The following is a 24112-nucleotide window of genomic DNA, read 5'->3' on the forward strand; positions in this document are numbered from 1 at the left end:
ACCAGTACAGAGAAATAGCCAGAGGGTTTCCATTCCAGCCATTTTATACGCTTTGAACCTTAAATCTTGTAAGTGCTCTAAAATCCAGTCACTCAGTTTGCTTTGAAGTTTGGTTTGCCTCCAGGGGGCATGGGGTCGTGATAGTGATCCAAATCTGGGGTCATTTGACTAAGGGTTTTCTGAGTTATAGCCCCCCAAAACAGTTTCCTGTTGCTTCCTTATAGGTATTAAAGGGAGAGGTACGAAGGAGTGTATGAATCACAGAACTCATTGAGAATGATAGCTGGGCGGTGTCCATGTACCAAAGCACACAGTGTGGAGGGAAGGAAGGGTCCCCCATGGAGGGGCCATGGACTCTCCTTTGGGAGGAAGGGGCCCTCCCTGCCATTCTACTATGTCCCCAGCTTGTTCTCATCTCTTCTCACTGCATCCCGATCTCAGCAGCTCCATCAAGCCAAGGGAGCTGGGCCAGAGGCACTGAGGAGTGGGATGGTGATGTACCTGGCTATGGCTGTTCCCCTTTCCTTCTCTTAGTGGGTTGAGGTCCTGGCTCCTCACTGAAGGCCAGGTTTTCAGAGGTGTTGAGGGAGCGCAGACGGCACTGACTGGAACTGGAGTTTTTGTGGCTGTGGCATTTCTGCAATTCAGTCCCTTAGTCCATCCTGCTCATGGAGTTGAATTCACCTCAAGCCACGGTACCCGCTCTGACTCATTCGCCTTGCTGCTTCCCGGACACCGAATGGCGATGGGACAGGAGTGACTTTCCGGGGCCTAGAAGTGACAGGTCCTGGGTCCCGTCCCCAATCTCCTTAGCCTAATCCAGCCTCTCACCTTGTCCCCACCAGCTGGGCAGCTTCCCCCAGGATGGAGGAACAGCCTGGCTGATGGACAGCAAGGGGTCGTGGATGGCCAGCAGCACCACCTGCAGAAAGGATCTTCTCTGCCCTTCAGAGAAGATCTTTCCAAAGACCTAAAAGCAACAGGGTACGTGCCTTTGGCAGATTGCACAGAGCCAGCTCCAAATCCTGCGGCTGGGATGGTATCGCCCTAGAGTGGCCCCGGTGGAGGACTCAGGTACCACTCCCCACCCCACTGATGTTTCCCTCAGCCTTTCGTAGGGTGCAGTAATGCATCCCAGGATAGGAGCTCACCATGTCCCTGACCCAACGCAGAGCTGTTCTGCTTCCTGACTCCCAATGGTGATTGGAAACCCCCACACTCTCTCTGTGCTCCCACAGGGAGCTGGGACTCCAGCTGAGATCTGGTCAGGTAATAGCTGGGCATGTTCTTCCCCACTCACTGACCCAGCAGCTCCGCTCTCAGACACTTGGGGATCAGCCAGGGAGACAGTGGCTGGATCCCTTGAAGCACAATACTGCATTGACTCACCCACCCAGGGGATTCCCTTTGTACCACGTAGTGATGGATCTCTGTAGCACACACAAACCACGACCATTAGTAAGGCCCAAACCCAGGCCTCTCACCAACCACAGGGCACCAGGCTGCCTTGGGGAGCGAGAACCTCTAACCCCTGTGAGACCAAGGAGATGAACCTGAGAAGAGCCACTGGCTCCTCCCCAGGGAGACCCTGAGATAAAGGAGGCCCTTGGGGAATCAACCCTTCTCTCCCACGGGCACAGATTATTGGAGAGGGGGAGGGAATTGTCCTGAACCTTCCCTTCACCCCAGAGAGCTGCAGACATGGGCCGGGATTCTGAACCCCTGAATGATGAACAGCACATCAGGAAGGAGACAGTGACTGACCACCTATTGCCCCAACCTCTGATCTAGTGAGACAATTATGGGACATAACCCAAAGGACATGGACAGAATCCTGAGAGCAGCAAAAGCCCTTCTACAGCTCTTAAATCAGTGAGTCCCATATTCCCCCAGATCACTGAGTCTCAGCCCCATGGGGAGGGGAAGGCGCTCATTTTTGCAGAACATTCACCTGCCAATGGACCATGACCTGCCTCCTTCTTCCACAGCACATCGCCTTAGATCGTTGGCAATACATATGAAATTAATAAGAAGGGCTTTTTTTCCCTGTGTGATGAAGTGAATAAAACATGCCTCTTTACATTCAAACTAAACTTTAGAATACCCTACTATAATTTCAGGATGTGTCTGCAAACTTAATTGGTCACTGTAGGAAACTGAAGTCTCAGAATCAATCCCCAAACACATGATTCTACCACTTGAGCTCAACCAAACAGATTCCTCAGGTGGTAGCTGTTGTAGATACTTATTCTCTTTGTGTCCTTGTTGCCAGAGAGGAATAAAATCCATGTGGCCAAGGAAATCGAGGCATGAGAGTCACCTTGTAGAGTTCCTTCTATTTCTGCCCACTCATGGCAGAGGTGGATTAAGATTGATTGGGTCCCTGGTCACAAAAAACATTAGGGGCCCCCAGCCCACCCCTCACCTCAGGGCCCTACCCCCTGCTCCTCCCCTTCCCCCTGCTCCTCCCATTCCCATCTCAGCTACACCTGTGCCAATGCAGAGTAGCTCCGTTGACATCAAGGGTTTAATACCGATGAGTTTCTGGCCCAATGCCTCTGGGATCAATTCAGTGGTAACATAAACACTGGTATAAGTTACTTACCTGGGGTCATTTTGGTGTAAATGGAAAAGTGTCATCACTTGCACTGATCTGGCATTCCATGCGGCATCCCATGTCAATCTACTCACATCCAACCTGAAAAAGGACATCAGAATTTGGTTGATTCTTTTATTTATTCATTCTTCCTTCTGTGCATCGTTGTGTACACTGCTGCAAATATGTTCGATAAAAACTGGGTATCTGATTAGATAGACCATTCCTTGTCCTAACACAAAACCTAATTGTGCCATAATGATAGATTTCTGTTTGATTGTGAACTAATAGATAGATAGATAGATTAGATAGATAACGCAAATTATTGATCCTCTTTTCCTGCAATGACTGTCTATGTCCAGATCATAATTTTCTTATAAGTATTCATTGTTAAACATTATTTACCAAAGCATGTCTATGAACATTTCCTATCCCATAGCTCCATTACAATCAGCTCATCATATGTACTCGGTGTATGAACTTAAAACTCTTTCAAGTGGATATATTTTCAACACGCTGTTTGTTTTCTTTGATTGGATAAATTGAAGTATTAACATAAAAATGAAGGGGGCAATCCTCAGATGGTGTAAATTGTTATAGCTCCATTGAAGTCAATAGCTTTATGAGAATCCATATCATGAGAGGATCCACGGTGAACACTCATGATTATGATTTCAAACCCCACCACCCTTGAATATTCTATACAAAGGTCCTGGTTCAGGAAACCACTTTTGTGTATGCTTAACTTTAACCATGTGAGTAGTCTCTTAAAAGCTTAAAGTTAAACTCATGTTCAGGCACTTTTTTGGATTAGGGTCTGGGTTAGGGTTAGTGGTAAAGCAAAAGGCTACATATAAAAGGGACTTACTCAAACTGCTGTCACATCCAGCCACTGCCTCAGTTCCTCTCTTTCCCCATCCAAACATCCCACTGCAATTGGTGGTTTAGAATTACTGTCCCCTCTGAGATTTGGTTTATTAACAGAGAAGAAAAGTTGAAAGCCAGAATCTCCAGGCTGCCTTCTCCAGACTCACCAGGCCATTATGTCCCTTGTGGGATCCTAATTCCCTCTGATGGGTTCTGTTCCTGCCCAGCAGTGCAGGTCTCTCCAGCCAGGCCTCCCCTCTGGCTGCTCTGGAGAGCTGCTTCCCAAGTCCTCTCTGACCCTGGGTCCTCTCTGGTTCCCCTGTAGGAGGTTCCTGATCCCTAAAATTCTTCTACTCTTTACCCTTGTATCAGGGCATCAGGCCCAGCTCTTTCCTGCATGTGATGTCTGGTCACCTGACCCAACCCAGCCCCAGGCCCAAACCCATCACCTGGGATCAGATGACAGGGAACAGGTATGGAGGAGCCCATCTTCCCTTAAAAGCCCACCTTCCCTTCCTTCAACCCACCTTGAGACACTGTGATTTTTAACTGGGCCTAAGGTATTGAGGCACCTGACTTCTATTGACTTTCACTGGGTATTCAGCACCTAACTCCCTTTGGCACCTTTGAAAATCCCATCCCTGTTGCTTAAATGTCCATGCACATTCCTGTCTTCAATGCTGGAATATTCACACACGGGCCATGAACTCAGCTGAATCAAATTCCCTGCAAAAGTAACATTACTATTCATACAGGGATGATTTTGCTATATTCACTCAGTTCCAGTGATACAGAGTGGAGCTCACTCCAGCTTAGGGCAGAGATAAATAACAGGGTAGCTCACAAGTAGAGCTGGTTAGAAATTTTCTGAGGAAACAGAGTTTTGTCCAATATTGCCGACTCATAGAACCCAGAGATTCACAGAAACATCTCAGATTCCATGAACTTTCAATGAAGGAAAGGCAGGCTGGCAATGAAGCCTTGCCTCCCATGATACATGGTTCCAGGGCAGCCTTCCTTGCCAGGGCTTTCAGGCTCCTTGATGGATTTGGACCCAGGATATGTGTCCGCACCACACAAACATCAATATTACTGGCAATATATTTGCACCCTTGTACTCTATTACTCTAGCAAGGTCCAGGGGCATAAAGAAGATATCCTGACATCTACAGAAAGGGTCGCTCCTGCACAGGGTAGAGGCACATGTCCAGGGAATGGTGAGTGGGGGAAGATTGCACAGCTGCTACCTGGACTTCTATGTGTTCTATTGAAAAATGTCAGACTTCAGACCCTTGCGCTAATGATCTGACCATTTAGGGTTAGGGTGACACCAAAAATAATAGGAGATAAGAGGACAAGACAAATCTCTGTACATTAAGGCTGCTATAATCAAAGGGGTCTAAGGAGTTAGGTGCCTATCTCCCCTTGTACAGTCAATGGGAGTTGGGCACCTAATTGTCTTAAGTCACTCTGAAAATCCCTGTCCTAGCTCACAGCCTGGAGCAAGAGTCCACTGTATTGTTGCAGATTCTGCAGTACAGACTGTCCCTTGTTCCGGCTCTAATTGCACAGGATGCTGCCGAATCAGGTACAGGTCCCTCCATAGGGCCAAGACCATTCCAGTGTCTTTCCATGGAAATCAGCAGATTTGTAACCAGGATATATTTGGCCCATGCTGTTGATCTATTTTCCACTCACTCCCCTGGTAATGGCCACTGGGGATATTCACAGCTCTGTGACCTTTATGGGGTTTTCCTAGGGGATTCCCCACACTGTCTGATTGCTTTGGTTGCTATCAGTAGCTGAATCCCTGGGCTTATGTTATATCCCTTGCACACCATGCAGAAGCTTAATGGTGTGGGAATAGATTGTGCTTCAATCGGTCCCTGGCCTTAGCCCCCACTGGTCATTTGAAAAGACAAAAGATACAAGTGCATTTGTTTGTAGCTAAAAGTTACACTTTTCTCCTCCTCTCTCTCTCTCTCTATTTATTTTTTTAAATAAATTTAACTCTTTAAAAATCCAGATGTGGAAGGTGGGGTGAGGAGTGGGGAAAGAGAATAAACCATTCAGCATAAATGGTACGATCATGCAGGAAGTCAGCATGGAAAAAAAAAAACAGAAAAGCAAAATACTTAATTTATAAAAGCAGGTGTAGACAAAGAGGAAAAATAAGGTGACAAAACTTCCCTTTTAAACTCTCACAAACCAAATTAACTTTAGCAATAAATACATTGAATAAATTCAGTGAAATTAATAATTTTAACCCTTTAGGAATCCAAATGTCAAATTTGTAATATAATTTTTCTATATATAGCAATAATCATTAGGGGAAATTATGTATATTGCCTTAAGTTAATTAAATTAATACAATTAAGGGGGCAAATAAATTAATATGAATTCTAATTCATTTCATGGGAGTATTTAAATGGAAAGGTAACGGATAACCTGCCTAATCAATCATTTAATCCCTTTTGTTTCCTGGCAAGTATTGTCTTAATGGATTTAAGTTTCAATGTCTTATCTTTTATGGCCAAGTATAACAATTGTGGTGCTACATTCATCTTAATTGTAAGATGTCTTATATATATATGCTATACGTTTGTGTGTCACGTAACTATTTTTGTCTTATTTGGTTTTATTGTAAGAACAAAAATTAATTTTGTGTGCATAATTATAAAAAAAAGAAAAAAAAAACCAATGTTGCTTTTCACCAGTGGTACCATACTACTTTTAATCATCAGTTTAGCAAATTATCATAACATCAATTCAATTATTCGGCAAAATTTTTTTTTAAATGTATTGGTTATTGGAACTGATGTTTTGCACAAAACTGTTAATAACCCGTAATGGAGGTTTAATTGTTATAACAAGCAAATTAATTAAAAAACTTGGGTAAAGTCCTGTAACTATCTGTAGCGGGGCAGTTACCCCGCTCCTAGGAAAAAAGGTAGGCTGATTGGAAGAGGTAGCCACAGCTGTGGCCACACCCAGTCAGGCCACAGCTGGCACTGATATAAGGACAAAGGGAGGATCTGGATCACTCTCACTCTGGCCTTGGAATGGGAAGGACCTAGTTGCCTGAAGGGGGGCAGGGGCAGGGGCAGGGGCAGGGGCAGCGGCAGCTAGAGCTGGGGAGTTCTGGCCTGGCGAGTCCCCAGGCTAAGGCCTTGCTGAAGGGCAACAGAGGTACTGGGGCTGCAGGGAGACAGCTGGGCCAAGAAAGGCAGCATGTCCAACCCCTCTTGCTAGTGATGAGTGGCCATTACAGACTGCAGTTTGCCCCAGAGAATGGGGCTAGATGACAACTGGCAGTAGCCACTGAAACAAGGTGGGCATAGAGGGTTGGGTGTTCCCCTGGGAGGGGAAACTGAGTGTAGGGGTACTGCTGTGGGCAGAACCCTAAGGTAAAGGGGCACTGGGGTCTGGGAGGGACATGAGGGCCTGAGGCAGGAGAGACACCGGCCAGCCGGAGGTGCTCTGAGTGCTGGAATTGAGCTAATTCCTGAGGCAACCAGCAGGAGGGGCCACGGTGGTGATCTGCTACACTATCCCTCAAAAGACAGAAAGTCAAAGGGGGAAAGTAAACTTTTTTGCATAAAGATCACCTATACATGAAAGTGAGTTACTGGAAATAAGAGTTTGATTGATAAAATTCATTATGTAACAACTTTAAGCTGTTCAAAAGAGAATTCTCTTCCCAGCAGAAGAAGTCATAGAAGGCAACATCCTACCAGGGCCATTCCTATGGATCTGCTTCCCAGTAGGTAGTAAATGAGGTTCATATCTCAACATCCATAAAACTGCAGTAGCGGGGACCTTCTGAAACAATGCTTTGCAACCAGTAACATGATCTCACAGGAATCCGCAACTTCTGTGATATATTTTATCTGGACAAAATCTTCTGTATATTTTGTTGTATGGAAACTTGATAATAATGGAACAACTAATAACGTAAAACACAATGCAATTGAAAGTACAAATAGCAATCAGGTGTCTGGTTTTGCCAACAGCATTTCCTTGTTTAATTTAGAACTTAACGAAGAAAGAACAAGTGTTTTATAAATAAGTATTGATCTCCTCTCCGAAGAAAGAGAGACCCGAAGGAAACCGTGTTCACAAACAAAACAATTATTCTATGGGTTGTAGATCCACTCAGTGATCACCACAGTGACAACTGCAGAACCCATTTCCTGTACAGAATTTGAAGTAGGACCAAAGATGGACTCACGGCTACTCTGATACCTGGGCCTTTGATTAATAATGTTCGGGTTATGCATATATCTGGGGTTTTAAATTTGTTAAATTAGAATATGGCAGAGATTGGTCTTTGTAATGATACTAGTGTATCCAGGTTGTACATGTTGGTTTGATTTGAGAGATTGGCTGCATATCCTAATAAAATGAGGTACTATAGGAGGTCAGGAAAATCAGGTCTCCTCTGGCATTCAGAACATGGGGGTTACAAAGCCTAAACAGAATTATAAGTTCTATTCTGGGCCTTTTCAAATCAGGTACGTCAATTTGGAACAGGATACACTAAGAGAATATCAAAAAACAGATCAGCTATTTCCGTTATAAAGAGGCTGATATAGTACTTAACCCAATACCAATGAAACAGATGGGCTAGCTGACGAAATAATTAATGTTAATAGTGCAAAGTGGAAAGATAAATACAGGGGTAAGGAAATATTTTCTACTGCTTATAGCAGTTATATATTATAAGCTGTGGATGAAGTACAAAAGGATCCTAAGGGACACAAAGTGCCTAGATTAATTAAAGACAAATATATGCTGTCATAAATATAAAGGGAAGGGTAACCACCTTTCTGTATACAGTGCTATAAAATCCCTCCTGGCCAGAGGCAAAATCCTTTCACCTGTAAAGGCTTAATAAGCCAAGGTAACCTCGCTGGCACCTGACCCAAAATGACCGATGAGGGGACAAGATACTTTCAAATCTGGAGGGAGGGGGGACAAAGAGTTTTGTCTGTCTGTGTGATACCTTTGCTGGGAACTGATCAAGGATGCAAGCCTTCCAACTCCTGTAAAGTTAGTAAGTAATCTAGCTCGAAAATGCGTTAGATTTTCTTGTTTTTGGCTCGTAAAATTTGCTGTGCTATGCTGTTTTTTTGTCTTTTTGTACCTTAAGGTTTTGCCTAGAATAATTTTCTGTTTTGAATCTGATTACCCTGTAAAGTATTTACCATCCTGATTTTTACAGAGGTGGTTCTTTTATCTTTTCTTTAAATAAAATTCTTCTTTTAAGAACCTGATTGATTTTTCATTGTTAAGATCCAATGGTTTGGGTCTGTGTTCACCTGTACAAATTGGTGAGGATATTATTATTAAGCCTTCCCCAGGAAAGCGGGGGTAGGGCGTGGGGGGGGATATTTTGGGGGAGGACATCTCCAAGTGGTCTCTTTCCCTGTTCTTTGTTTAAATCGCTTGGTGGTGGCAGCATAGGTTTCAAGGACAAGGCAAAGTTTGTACCTTGGGGAAGTTTTTAACCTAAGCTGGTAAGCATAAGCTTAGAGGGGCCTTTCATAAAGATCCCCACATCTCCACCCTAGAGTTCAGAGTGGGGAAGGAACCTTGACATATGCCCAAGCGGTATTGTCCTAAATGTACCCAGGAAAATCAGACTATAAATTGGTCCTGTATTTGGACACGTGAACTAATTCAGTTTTATACCATCAGGAACTTTGGGTCAGTAATGCCACTTCCCAATGAGGATGCCTGTAAAATTAATTGTATCTCAATAGCCAGTCTTATATATTTTAATTTCTTTGCCTTCTGGCCAAGTATTTGATAAATTGGCAGCTGTCCATCCAAGAGGTTACCTGGAAGGAAATATTTATAAGGAATGCCTGGAGATATCAAAAATTTTCATATGGCATGATAAATCCAGAGCTTGCAGCGTGCCTCATATGTCACGTTGTTCTATTGAGGGATATTTGTAATGTATTTGACATCACAATTCCAATCTGTGGGTATGCTGGACAGGAGGGTGGAAGGTGTGTAGATGGTGGGATTTGGACCAAGAAACTTTTTTTGAAGTTGGGAAACTTTACCTATTAGATTTATATACCAGCTATGCATTGGCTTAATGTAACCGGACACCCAACAATACCTACTAACTGGACTATGGTGGTACTGGGACCCACCTGTTAAACTGGGACCATGTGATATTGCTTGTGCCTTTTGGACAGGCTTAATGGATGCATATTTAATTTTTGGTTGTATTACTTATGTTGTAGGAATGGTTTTTATGAATTGTAATATTGATTATATTTATGGGGTGTTTGAAATTATGCGTTGCCTTAGCTTTTTTTTTTTTTTTGAAAGCTGTATTTGTAAATTTAGTAGCTTATTTTTTTGACCTGGGCTGCATTGTTTTTTGCGGGGGGTTGGGGTTTTTTTGGCACAGCATGATTAGTGAACCAAGGTATTAGGCTAGCTGGAGCCAGGACCTCCAGCCTGAATGCCCCGCCATTCAGTGTGCAAAAAGGACGCTTCCTTCCTTCCCTGAGAACTGCTGATGAGGGAGATTTATGGCAACAAATTGTTGCAAAGAAATGTATCCTCAAGGTAAAAGTAACGTGTAATGCTATGAGTAATGGATAGTGGTGGCTTTACTAACAGTGGGTGTTTTTTATTACTTAAGGGTTTTTGTGGTGTTGTAATGGAGGTAGGCATGTACCTACTAATCTAAACAAAAAGCATATGTTGTAATCAATTCGGTTAATACTGGACAATTGGGTCCAGGGGAACAAGTATCACAATAAAGAAGCTTGTACTTATATCCGCCTCTGGGTCAACCTGCTCCTTTTTCTTCTAACAGCTGCTACTGTGTCTTGTCTGGTACAGCTTACCAAATGGCATAAACCAGCTGTGAGGGTGACCTATACTGTGAAGGAGCAGTACCATAAAATCTATCAGCATGGCTCATTAATGTGTCCCGTTACTGACTACAACTTCTGTTTTACACCCCTAGAAAAAAAACTGTCATAGGTGTGAAAGAAAACAAACTCCACTCTCAGGTTGGAAGCAACAAAATCAGAGACAGCTTTATTCAAGCAAATGCAAGGGAAGAATACAGCTGGCAGAGAGCATCTCTGCCTCAGTTTCTCCAAAGTGCAAGCAAAATCACACAAGCATTTATACCTCTTTGTGATGTGCATTACTTAAAAACATCTGCATTTTATTTAGGCTGTTTACTATGTAATTCAGTATTTTCTCACTTTCTCTTCTCAACACATCATTATCTCAAGCCTCGGTCACACTGACTATTCTGCTTCTACAGGTCTCACGATATTGGGCTAAGCTTAGCTTAACAGTTGTTCTGTCTCTGACACTTAAATGGCTGCACTTAAACCCTTTCTTTCTTTCCCTGCTTCCACACAGTTATTACTCCTGGCTCAGTCTGGGCTAATGAGACCACCATTAACAATGCTCCTGAAGAGATGGACCTTGACATATATATATGCCCAAGTTCAGGGTCAACATAAATCCTTTAACTCCAAACCTTAAGAAGTTACTAAATAGAAAGTATACTCATGTGATCCAAATCAGTATCAGTATGGCCCAGTCCAAGGAAAAGCTAACAGGATGATCTAGTTCATAACAATCAGTAATTCATATGAGGTTAGAGGCAGGATTTAAGGTTTTTCAACTAATTATATTAGTTGTATTAGTTCTGTTTTGTGATTCATAGTTTTTAATGCACAACTATAAATCTCATCTTGAAGCACTATCTGCAGCTACATATATGAATGTTTCCAGTGGAGGTTAAGCAGATAAGGTACTACCATAACTAATGATTATGGTAGCAAACGGGGGAAATATTGCCACATGGACCTAAAGGTTAAGCATTGCTTATGGCTGTGCTAAACAATTGACAAACAAGACTCCCATGAATCTTTGCAATGTTAGGATAAGAGAGACAATAAAGAATTGTTAGCAAGCAGATTTTACATGGTTTATAGAGCGGAAAATATATCTAAAAGTCATGACCTATTTTTGAAGCTGTTTTATGCTTTATGATTGGCTGTACTATGTGACTAACAAGTTATAATCAAAACCAAAGATGTAAGTCTTGCCAAAGCATAGAATGTTCCAACCGCAATGGGCAAAATAAGTGTTATTGTCTCCACTGGCCAAAGCTGTAGTCACCTTTTGTCCTCTGTAAACTGGGAGGTGTATTAGGGCATAACGGAACACATGCTGTCTAGATGATTGGCTCCCCGGTAGACATGTAATGGTGATTGGACTAGCAGCGTGCTCAGGACTGATTTTTAGGCCTGACCCGGACCTGGACCCAACCCCGATCCAAGCCCACCCAACCGACCCAGTCGAGACATTTTCTGACTCAAGCCCACCCTTCCTCCCAAACCAAAGTCAGTGCTGCTGCCACCTTCTGCCCATTGGGCCGGTTCTCCTCCTCCTGCCCCTGGAGTCAGCGTGGCCACTGAATAGCGTGGCCCATCTTTGGTGGGGGACAATAGCAGGTTCTTCCTGCCCCGTGGTTTCGAAGTGGGTCAGATCACACACTAGAAAGGGGTCTATTTTTCTTCTCATGCCCCAAATAAAATAAGTGAATGGCATAAGTCCCATTAATTTGAATGGGAGCATGATCAAGCCCTGAGTCATTTAGTTAACATACACAGTGTGGGCAAGGCAGTGGGACATTCTCACTACATCAGCCCTGCCCAGAGCCTCCCCCGTGAGCAGGAGGGACCCTTCTAAGGGATGAGAGAGGAGCCCAGCCCCAAATCTATAAGGGGACTCATGGGCTGCAATGGCTGAGCATCACAGCGACTAACTTCCAGGTGCCTAGGAAATCATTGAGGAATAATGGGATCCACAAAGAGTGAGTTAGGACTCCTGTCTCATACAACGAACTGGGAGAGACAGGCCCCTAAGAACAGGACCCACAAAAGCCAGAGTGATTCCTAAACTAGCCAATGGGAGATGCTGACAAGAGGGGTATGTGCTAAGCCCTGCCCCTTTCAGGCACGTCACAACCAAAGTCCAGGCTGCAGGGACGCCCCTATCTCTGTTTGAGGTCTAGAGCCAGGAATGCCTCTCCTGGAGTCCGCTACCTTAGGCACCTAAGCCATTTCCTGCCAGAAGGAATCAGGCCAGGGGAAGCCTCCCTCTTTACCTTTAGCCTGTGGTTAGGGCACTCCCTGGGATGTGGGAGAGCCCAGTTCAATTCCCCTCTGCCTGATGAGGAGATGGGATTTGAACAGGGCTCTGCCACCCCTTAGCTGGGTGGCTTAACCACGGGACTAGAGGTGACTCTGACACACTGGTCTCTGCAGCTGGGCTGTGTGCAGCTGACTTTGCATTTCACTGCCAGGGAGAAGAAGATGTGACCACGTCCATTCTCTGAGGGCTTCCAGGACTCAATCCCTGGAGCCCTGTCCAGCTCAGACCCAGGCTTCCCTGCCCTGTGCATGTCTGCAGTGTCGGCAAACAAGCGGGAGAGCAAAAACGTAGAAGCAGCAAGGCCGAGTGGGCTGAACTCAGTGGCTGGAGGCAGGAATCCCTAGGTGCTAACCACATTCATGTGGAGAAGAGACACATTTTTTCCTACGCGTTGAGCTCTTGCAAGCTCCCTCAGCACAGAGGGATCGCTGAACACCACAATATTCTCATGGAAAAATTTGATTTTGTGAGCGAGAATTTTACATTGGAAAATCGTTCCAGTGGAAAATTCCCTACCAGCTCTACCCAGAAGACATGGAGAGCCTATGGACTCCAGTGGAAACAAGACTGGGACATTGCTGGGATATAGCATCGAGGCTTACTCAAGCTGAAAGAAGAAACATTCCCCTTAGCAGGATTGTGTCCACATGACAGAAAAGCAGAGATGGACCCAAACCAAGACTCTAAACCATGTTGGGATCCCAGATTCCTCAAAGTTCAAGAGAGGAGCTTTGGGATCTGAGATCCTGGATTTGTCCTGTCACTACAAAACCCACCACTAGCTGGATGGGCAGACAATGTCCCCATTGCTGGTTGGCACAATCTCTGTGGAGATGCAGATCATGAATGGGTCCTGGAGGCTGAACTCCCTCTTGCACCATCCAGATGGACATCACAGGTCAGAGCCGGCTTATTGATCGTTCAGAAGACTGCCCTAGTCAAAAGGGACTCATTGCTCAGTGGATAGAATGGGGAGATGGGTGGAAGTGTGCCTACCTCCCCTATGGGGAGTGAGGAGGAGATGGAGCTGGGGTGTAAATAAGGCCAGCTGCAGGCCTCAGCCATGTCCTCCCCATTGGCCCCTTTTCCCTCCTCAGTCCTTTCCCCTGAGGTGTGGAGAGGTCAGCAGCCCGCTCCTTGTAAAGTCAAAATGAATATGTTGTTAGTGTAAAAGCCTGGGGCTTACAGCTGGTTGTAAAACAGAAACTTCTGTGAGAAATTCTGGTATTTTGAAATTTGTTTTCATCTCAGATGGGGTGAAAAGTAGAAATACAAACATGTTCACAGAATAAAAAGTTCTCAAAAACTTGATTGGGAAATGTCAAATCTAAAAATGGTGGTGTTGTTTTTTTAACCAGAATGAAACTCTTTAACATGCCAATGAAAATTCTTTCATTTAGAAATGTCATCTGCAAATGAAAAAAGTCATTATGAATTAGACAAACTTCTGTTGGTGGAAAAGACAAGCTTTCAAGCTACACAGTTCTTCTTCAGGTTGCTCGGAAACTTGTCTCTTCCACCAACAGAAGTTGGTACAATAAAAGATATTACCTCATCCACCGTGTCTCTTTCATAGCCTGGGACCAACATGGCTACAAAACAGCAACGACAATAATCATTATGAATTGTCAGTTTGACTTAAAATGACATTTTAAGTCAAAATGCCCATTTAAAATATTTCAATTTTTTTTAAATTTGGAGTTAGCATTTTGAAATGAAAAAAAATCACTGTTTTTATTTGTAAATTACATTTTGAAATTAAAAAAAATTCTTTTTAAGTGGATAGTCCAAAATAGGAAATGGAAAAATTGCAATTAACTCTTCCTGGGATTTTCAAAGGGGCCAAAAGATAATTAGACTCCCACATTCTATCAAAAACTCATCGGGATTTGAGCACCTAAGAGTAAAATTTTCAGAAGTGCCTGAGTCTTCCTTGAAAATGGGACTTTGGATCCTGGGACACTTAGATGCTTTAAATTTTTTTCCCCGTATTTCTTTCAAATTTTAAAAGTTTTCAGCCAAAATCAGAAAATGCAAAATGTCAGGTTCTAATCTTAACATGAACATAGGCTGGTCCTCATCCAAAGTCAGCCTGACCCATTACATAAGGTGGAGCATGGGAATACTTTATTCCAGGAGGACACTAAGAGTTCAGTGTGAGGAATTTGTTTTTCTTGGGAAAAAAATATCCTGCCTATCATTTTCCACAGAGAACTTTTTATCTCTTTGTTTCTTAGACTGTAAATGATTGGATTCATTAGTGGTGGCACCACACAATACAACACAGCAGCCGTCAGGTCCAGAGATGTTGAAGACATCGACCTGGGCCTCATGTACGTAAATGATGCTGTACTGATAAATAAACAAAAAGCAATCAGGTGTGGGATGCAGGTGGAGAAGGCTTTGTACCTGCCCTGCTCAGAGGGGATTCTCATCACCGTGGAGAAGATGTGAATGTAGGACACAATTATCCATACAAAACAGACCACATCTATAAGTGATCCAAGGGCAATCATAACTATTACATTAGCATGTGTATCAGAGCAAGAGATCTTTAGCAACTGTGGGATATCACAGAAAAACTGAGCGATAACATTGGACCCGCAGAAATGTAACCTAAAAGTATTAGCTGTGTGTAATACAGAGCAGATCATGCTGCTAATCCATGAACCAGCTGCCATCTGGGCACATGCACCTCTGTTCATAGTCACCCTGTAATGCAGAGGGCGGCAGATTGCAGTGTAGCGGTCATACGCCATCACCGTGAGAAAGGCCAGTTCTGCTACTGCAAAGATTACAACCAAAAAGACTTGGGTGACACATCCAGAGAAAGAGATGACTCTGTTGTTGGTTAGGGAGTCAGCCATGGACTTGGGGATGGTGACTGAGATGTAACAGAGGTCTAGGAAGGATAAGTTGCCCAGGAAAAAGTACATGGGGGTGTGAAGGTGGTGGTCGAGGGCTATGACTGTGATGATGAGAAGATTCCCCACCAGGGCTGCCAGATAAATCACTAGAAACATCAGGAATTGCAAAATCTGCTGTTCCCGCACGTCAGAGAATCCCAGGAGAAAGAACTGAGTTACAGTAGTTCTGTTGGACATTTCTTGTGGAGATGTACACTGCAGAAGGAAGGTCAATGGGAAATTGTCATGGAACGAGAAACAGAAGATAGATGGAGACTGGTTTTAGATATTATGCTGCAGGACATATCTTGCAGCTCAGGAAAATAACAAGACTCTTCCTTTTCTTCTCCATCACCATGTAATTACAAGGTTTACAGTACAGGTTCGTGAGGCACAACTTTAATGGCCTCTTCTTATTCAACAGACCTGCTGCTTGTGTTTATTTTAAGCCCTTTCTGGTCACTTTTCTGACTAAGTTCTTGGTTCACAAAGGGGCTTAGGCCCCTAAATGCCATTTTAGGCACCGCAGTCCAACATTTATGCCCCACAGACAGTCACAAAACCCCCACTCAGCTGCTGCCTTACCCCATATTGTTTAAGGTATTTAGGCATCGGGTGAAATTTTCAAAAGTATCAAGATGCCTAAAATTCATTGATTCCAATGGGTGTTAGGCACCCAGGTGTGTTTCAAAATCCCACTGGGTGCCTAAATACCTTTAAACCTCTGGGCCTGGGTCCCTAATTTCCCACTGGTAGAGTGCTGTAGCCTGCCAGGTTAACTGTCTAAGCACCCAGACTCACTCCTAACCCCAGCAGGATCCTCAAATTGGGTGTTCTTCTGCCTACCAGTGGGGCCCGATCCAGTAGGTGCTCTCAGAGCACGCCTGAGCCCACCCAGAATGAAAGTCAGGCCTCTCCTTATGGCATTTAGCCCAGTGGTTAGAGCTCTCTTGGGAAAACTTGGGTTCGATTCCCCCCTTCTCTCCACTGTGGAAAAGGCACTTGAGTCTCCCACTGTGCAGGAGAGGTCCTTAGCCACTGGTGGCTGGGGTATTCTGGGCAGGGTGTCCTCAGTCTGTTCTGTTGAAGCTGCTCCACTGTGTATAAACAATTAAATATGCATCGGGCCAGACATACAGAGAGTGAGGACCGCGCCATAGACTAGTGATTAGGGCTCTTACCAGTTGCATCGTGTGGTAACTCAAGTGAATTTAAACAAAGGTGAGATATGATAAGACTGGGATACTGAAATAATGGAGAGGACACAGTAGTATTTCAGAGTGATCTGGATTGCTTGGTAAACTGGGCACAAGCAAACAATATGCATTTTAATATAACTAAATATAAATGTATGCATCCAGGAACAAAGAATGTAGGCTATCCTTACATGATGGGGGACTCTGCCCTGGGAAGCAGTGACTCTGAAAAAGATTTGGGGGTCATGGTGGATAATGAACTGAACATGAGCTCTCAGTGTGACACTGTGGCCTAAAGAGTTAATGCAATCATGGGATGTATAAACAGGGGGATCTCGAGTGGGAGCAGAGAGGTTATTTTACCTCTATAGTTGGCACTGGTGCAACCACTGCTGGAATCCTGCGTCCAGATCTTGTGCCCACAATTCAAGACAGATGGTGATAAATTGGAGAGAGATCACCATAACAGAGGATCAGATTAAATGTATACCTGAAATTAAAAAGAATAGAAAGAGGACCAAAAAAATGCCACTGTGCCAAAACAACAGAGTAAAGAAGCAGTTTGAAGCAAAAAGGCATGCTTTAAAAATTGGAAGTCAAATCCTACTGAGGAAAATAGAAGGGAGCATAAAATCTGGCAAGTCAAGTGTAAAAGTATAATTAAGCAGGCCAAAAAAGAATTTAAGAGCATCTAGCAAAAGACTCAAAAACTAACAGAAAAAAAAATTAAGTACATCAGAAGCAGGAAGCCTGCCAAAAAATCAGTGGGGCCACTGGACAATCGAGGTGCTAAAGAAGCACTCAAGGAAGATAAGGCCATTGCAGAGAAGCTAAATGAATTCTTTGCATCGGTCTTCGCTGCAGAAGATATGAGAGAGATTCTTACACCTGAGCCTTTCTTTTTAGGTGGCAAATCCAAAGAGCTGTCCCAGATTGAGATGTCAAAAGAGGAGGTTTTGGAACAAATTTATAAACAGTAAGAAATCACCAGGACCAGATGGTATTCACCCAAGAGTTCTGAAGGAACTCAAATATGAAATTTCAGAACTACTAACTGTGATATGTAACTGACAAGATAGTTAAATCCAAAGCAGACTGGGAAGAGGTAAAAAAAGACCTCACAAAACTAGGTGACTGGGCAACAAAATGGCAGATGAAATTCAGTGTTGGTGAATTCAAAATAATGCACACTGGAAAACGTAATCCCATCTATACCTATACATAAAAAATGATGGGGTCTAAAGTAGCTGTTACCACTCAAGAAAAAGATGTTGGAGTCATTGTGGATAGTTCTCTGAAAACATCTGCTCAATGTGCAGCGGCAGTCAAAAAAGCGAACAGAATGTGAGAAACCATTAGGAAAGGGATAGATAATAAAAACAAAAAATATGTTAATGCCACTATATAAATCCATGGTACGCCCACACCCTGGATACTGCATGCAATTCTGGTTACCCCATCTCAAAAAAGATAGATTAGAATTGGAAAAGGTTCAGAAAAGGGCAACAAAAATTATTAGGGTTATGGGACAGCTTCCCTATGAGGAGAGATTAAAAATGTGGGGACTATTCAGTTTGGAAAAGAGGCGACTAAGGGGGTATATGATAGAGGTCTATAAAACCATGAATGTTGTGGAGAAAGTGAATAAGGAAGTGTTATTTACCCCTTCACATAACACAAGAACCAGGGGTCACCTAATGAAATTAATAGGCAGCAGGTTTCAAACAAACAAAAGGAAGTACTTTTTCACACAACACACAACCTGTGGAACTCATTGCCAGGGGATGTTGTGAAGGCAAAAACTATAACTTTGGAATCAAAAAAGAATTAGATAAGTTCATGGAGGATAGGTCCATCAATGGCTATTAGTCAAGGTGGTCAGGAATGCAACCCAATGCTTTAGGTGTCTCTAAGCCTCTGACTGCCAGATGCTGGAACTGGATGATGGCGGATGATAGGGGATGGATCATTTGTTGATTGCCCTGTTCTGTTCATTCCCTTTGAAGCATCTGTCATTTTCCACTGTTGGAAGACAGGATACTGAGCTAGCTGGGCCATTGTTCTGACCCAATATTGCAGTACTTATGTTCTCAATCTATTTAGCTTAACAATGAGAAGGTTAAGGGGTGACTTGCTCACAGTCTATAAATATCTACTTGGGGAACAAATATTTAATAATGGGCTCTTCAATCTAGCAGATAAAGGTATAACATGGTCCAATGGCTGGAAGCTGAAACTAGACAAATTCAGAGTGGAAATAAGGCATACATTTTTAATGGTCAGAGTAATTAACTGGAACAATTTACAAAGGGTTGTGGTGCATTCTCTATCACTAGCATTTTTTAAATCAAGATCTGCTCTAGGAATTATTTTGGGGGAGTTCTCTGGCCTGTGTTATACATGATGTCAGAATAGATGATCGCAATGGTCCCTTCTGCCCTTGGAATACATGAATCTCTGAATACTGAGGCATAAGGACATGAAATGATTTTCCCATAGCTAAACAACAATATTCAAACATGGCAGAACTGGTGCTGGCTGGAAAACAAGAACTTCGGGCATTTGATTTTATTCTAATGTGGAGTGAAAATGACACTTTTTTAATTTTTTCATGAAAAATAAAAAGAAGAAGGAAACTTTGACCCACTTGCTGCAGAACAGCCAATAGCCTGGGACACTCACCTGGGATGTGAGAAGTTCAAGTCCCTGTTCTGCCTAATTGAGAGGAGAGACTTGAATCTGGTTATTCCACATCCTAGGTGAGAGCTTAAACACTGTGCTACTCTGGGGTGGATTGCTCTCTTATTCTGAGCAGAAATTTCATCCTGGACCTGAGAAACCTTCCTGACAGATGTCTCATTGAAACGGGTACATTTTAGCAAAACGGTTCGGTTTTGACAATCGGCGTTTTCCGACAAAAAAAAAACTTTAATTGAAAAATTCCTGACCAGCTCTAATTGGAGCTAAGTTCTTCTTTCCACTGGATCATGCGGTGGATCAAGAATGAAGGGCCAGGTTTTTAAAGGTGTTTTTTTAGGTGCCCAGTGGGATTTTCAAAAGCATCTAGATGCCTAACATCCATTGATTTTAATGGGTTGTACGTGCCTAGGTTCATCTCAGAATCCTGCTAAGTGCCTTTAAAAATCTGGCCCCAAGTGTCTAAGAGGGAGTCTAAAAGACCTGAATCTGACCTCACAGATGACAGCCCAATCCCACTGAATTTAGTGAATTTGTTCCTGATTTACAACCCTTCTACAAGCTGGGAACCAGAAAGCCATGGATGTTAAGTCCCTTGCCCAAAATTACAGAGTAAGACACTGGCATGCAGAAACTGGACCCGAGGTCTCCATTCAGATCCCACATTCCCCATTATGTAAAAAAGATAAAAATTAAGCGAAATGTGTTTGCCCCTGGTTACCATGGAATTAGCTATACCAGGCTGATTGAATTCACAGTGAAATGTGGATATTGTCACTCACATTTATATGGCTAAATTCAACCCCTTAAAAATCCCAGGATTTAATGACAACAGTCAACTTACTGCGCTGAGAAGTGTGGCTTCATCCCAGCTGAAACTGTTTCTTTCTCAACATCAAGGTACTGCTGGCCACAAAAGGAATCACTGAAGCTCATCTATCTGTCTATCTACCTCTGATGCCCCTATCACTGTAGGATCTGGATGCCAAATGTTAGGTAACCAAAGGACCATTTCACTGTTCTCAGTGAGACTGAATATCAATAAACTCAGACCTCTTGCTCGCTGCCTTTGAGTTGTGTGGCTGACTCTCGGTTTCTCTGGCAGCAAAGAGTTGGTGCTGCGGGTAGAAGATTTATCCATGTCTGTTCTCTAGGGCGGTTGGTGAGTCGCTCCCTGGAGCCCTGTATGTCAGATATAGCAACTCCTTCCCATCCCACCCTCTGCTGCCTCTATTGCCCATTAATAGTAAAGTTATCGGAGGTCTTTGTCATCAGGTGTCTTTTTTTTTTGCCAGCCAATGGCTATCACAGGAAATAAATACCCCCTTCTCAAGACTTATCTGTTGCTTGCAGCTTTCATATTATCAGGGGCAGCAGTAGTCATAGGAGGTTCATGAATGAGAATGGAGAAGATTTATAACCACATGGGGTGGAAGGATGGCCTAGTGCGTTGGGGATCCATTTAGCCATTGCAATGCCCTATATTGCAGTGCCTAACTTTTAGCTGACCTGCCACCCAAGGGAAACCACAGATCCTCTGTTTGGTGCCCCAGATCCCCATACAATGCCTGGGGAGAGGTAGATGCCTGAGAGTGGATGCACAAAGCCAGCACACTAGGTGGGGAGCTGCCTAAGCCAGCCAGTAGCAGATGCCAAGGAGAGGGATGTGTTCTAGCAGGGAGTTTTGTGCCTAAGTCCAGGCAGAAAGGAGGTGCCTAGCTCTTCTAGCAATTCACTGCCAGGAGCGTCTCTTCTGGAGCCAGGCGTCTAAGTTGTTTCTTGCAAGATTGGTGGTGGCACATACCTAACCACACAGCAGATGGCCAGGGGTGTGGGGGAGAGAGGACTGCACCCATGGGGCATCTAGCCCAGGAGTTTGAGACGTCCCATGGAGACCACAGCTCAGCTCCCCTCTCTTCCTGGTAGGGAGCAGGGTTTGAACAGGGGTTCCCCCCTCAGCGGGATACCCCCACCACTGGGCTATGGAGCGGGTCCCACATTCTCTCCAGACCAAGGCATGTTTCATTATGGATGCAGAGTCAAACAGCTGCAGCGGGAGAGATGGAGAGAGCCCCATGTCAGGCTATCCCATAGCCCAGTGGTTTGGGCGCTCCCCTGAGAGGGAACAGATCCCTGTTTGGGCCCCTTCTCCTCAGGCAGAGGGGGGACTTGAACTGGCTACTGTCATATCCCAGCTGAGTGCCTTAACCAATGGCTTGAAGGAGACTTTTGCCTCCCCACCCCACCAGCTGTGTTGGGTGGAGTGACGTATGCTCTCAGGACACCTACAGGATCGGGCCCTGCAGGTGAGCTTGGTGGGGGAACATCCAACTTCACCTGCTTTGAGGTTCCCACTGGGGCTTAGCCGTGAGCTAGGCATCTGGGTGCCTGCCTAAGGCAGCAACTTAGGTGCCAACAGGGTTATTCAGCAGCTGAGTGTGGGGTTCTGTGGATCATGGGTGCGTCTAAGGCCTGGTCTACACTAGAAAGTTAGGTCGACATAAGTCAACTTGCATCAATCTATCTGTGCATGTGTCTACACTTTTGCCTCTGGCTGACATAAGCACCCTGTTCAGGTGATGCAGTAAAACCACCTCCCTGAGTGGCATTGAGCCATGGTCGACCTACAGAGGTTGATGCTGCATGAGTGTAGACGGGGGTCGGCAACCTTTCAGAAGTGGTGGGCCGAGTCTTCATTTATTCACTTTAATTTAAGGTTTTGCGTGCCAGTAATACATTTTAATGTTTTTTAGAAGGTCTCTCTTTCTCTATAAGTCTATATATTATATAACTAAACTACTGTTGTGTGTACAGTAAACAAGGTTTTCAAAATGTTTAAGAAGCTTCATTTAAAATGAAATTAAAATGCTGATCTTGTGCCGCCGGCCCGCTCAGACCGTTGCCAGCCTGGGGTTCCGTTCACCTAGGTCAGCAGCAGGCTGAACGGGGCCTGCGGCCGGGACCCCAGCTGGCAAGGGGCCGGCAGCCAGAACCCCAGACTGGCAGTGGGCTGAGCGGCTCAGCCTGCTGCCACTCAGCCCGCTGCCGGTCTGGGGTTCCGTCCGCCAGCTCCCGCCAGCCAGGGTCCTGACTGCCGGCCCCGCTCAGCCCACTGCCAGTCTGGGATCCCGGCCCTGCCCACATAGAGTGGGTACCTACCTTCTCCCTGGTTCTAGCTCATTCTCTTCCCCTCTCTCTGCACTGAGCTGAGGGTGGGAGTGCACTGAGCACAGGGCTGGGGATGAAGGAGCAGGCTGGGGGTTGGGGTGTAGGGTCTAGCCGGGAGCTAGAATGAGGGAGGGGGCTCAAGGTTGGGGCAGGAGGGTTGGGGCGGGGGGGTGCAGGAGCTCCTGTTTGGTGCTCAGGGTAGGGGTGGGAATGTGGGGGGTGCAAGAGTCAGGGCATGAGGTGTGGGAGGGGCTGGGTATGTGTGGGGGGTGCAGGAGTCAGGGCAGGGAGCTGGGTATGTTGGGGGGGTGCTGGAGTCAGGGCTGGGGTCGTGGGGGGTGCAGGGGTCAGGGCGGGGGCTGGGTGTGTGTGGGGGGGTGCAGGGGTCAGGGCAGAGGGCTGGGGTGTGTGGGGAGGTGTAGGGGTCAGGGCAGAGGGCTGGTGGTGTGGTCTAGGGTTGTGGGGGTGCTCCCAGCACCCTGCCCAGAGCAGCTCATGGCAGGGGGCTGGAGGGTATATGTCCTAATTCCACCCCCCTTCCCCAAGGCCCTGTCCCCACCTCTTCTCCACCTCCTCCCCGGAGCAGCTAGCTGCTGCGGCTCCACTTCTCCCCCTCCCTCGCAAGGGCCATCAGCTGATCTGCGGCAGGGAGGCAGAGGAGGAGGGGCAGGAATCCAGCATGCTGGGGGAAGAGGTGGGGGAAGGGGGAGCTTGCCTGCCCTGCAACAGTAGCTGGCAGGACCAAGCTTCTTCACCCTGCCCCCGCGGGGGCGGAGGGGCAGGGCGGAGAAGAGCGGGCCGGGGTGGGCAGGATTTCTAATGGCACGCTGCTGGCTGCTGGGATCCCGGCCGCTGGCCCCTCTCAGCCCGCTGCTGGCCTGGGTTCGGCAGCGGGCTGAGTGGGGCCGGTGGCTGGGACCCGACAGGCAGCAGCGTGCCGTTAAAAAGCGGCTCACATGCCATCTTTGGCACGTGTGCCATAGGTTGCCGACCCCTGGTGTAGACATTGCATGACCTGTGTCAACCCTAACAGTCCTCCAGCAGCTGTCCCACAATGCCTCATTCCATGCAACAATGACTGTACTTGTCACAATGGTGAACTCAACTGCCTCGGGGAGACCAGAAGCCACACACTCTTTTTAAATCCCTGAATATTTTTTGAAATGCCTTTTCCTGATTGCCCACCTAGGAGCTCTCCCTTGTTGTGTGCAGCTGCCCAACCAACCATGCCTGCTACACGCTCCAGGCACGCTCCTTCCTGGAGTAGACAGGAGGTCTGGGATGTTCTGTGCCTGTCGTGAGAAGAGGTTGTGCAGGCACAGCTACGGACCAGTTGTAGAAAAGTAGACATCTATGAAAAGATGGCGCAGGGATGCAGGCAAAGGAGTATGACAGAGATCAGCAGCAGTGCTGTGTGAAAGTGAAGGAACTTCTCCAGGATACCACAGGGCCAGCAGACCCTATACATC

The 24112-nt window shown here is 45.4% G+C and overlaps 1 protein-coding gene across 1 annotated transcript; it reads right to left on the minus strand.

Moving 5' to 3' along the window:
* Positions 1-14763: 14763 nt before the first annotated feature.
* LOC141998895 (olfactory receptor 14A16-like) lies at positions 14764-15780 on the minus strand. The gene has a single exon (XM_074971857.1). The coding sequence runs from the start codon at positions 15778-15780 to the stop codon at positions 14764-14766; it is 1017 nt and encodes a 338-aa protein (XP_074827958.1).
* Between the last annotated feature and the right edge of the window lie 8332 nt (positions 15781-24112).

This window comes from Natator depressus, chromosome 14 (genome assembly GCF_965152275.1).
Source record: "Natator depressus isolate rNatDep1 chromosome 14, rNatDep2.hap1, whole genome shotgun sequence".
Taxonomy (NCBI): domain Eukaryota; kingdom Metazoa; phylum Chordata; order Testudines; family Cheloniidae; genus Natator; species Natator depressus.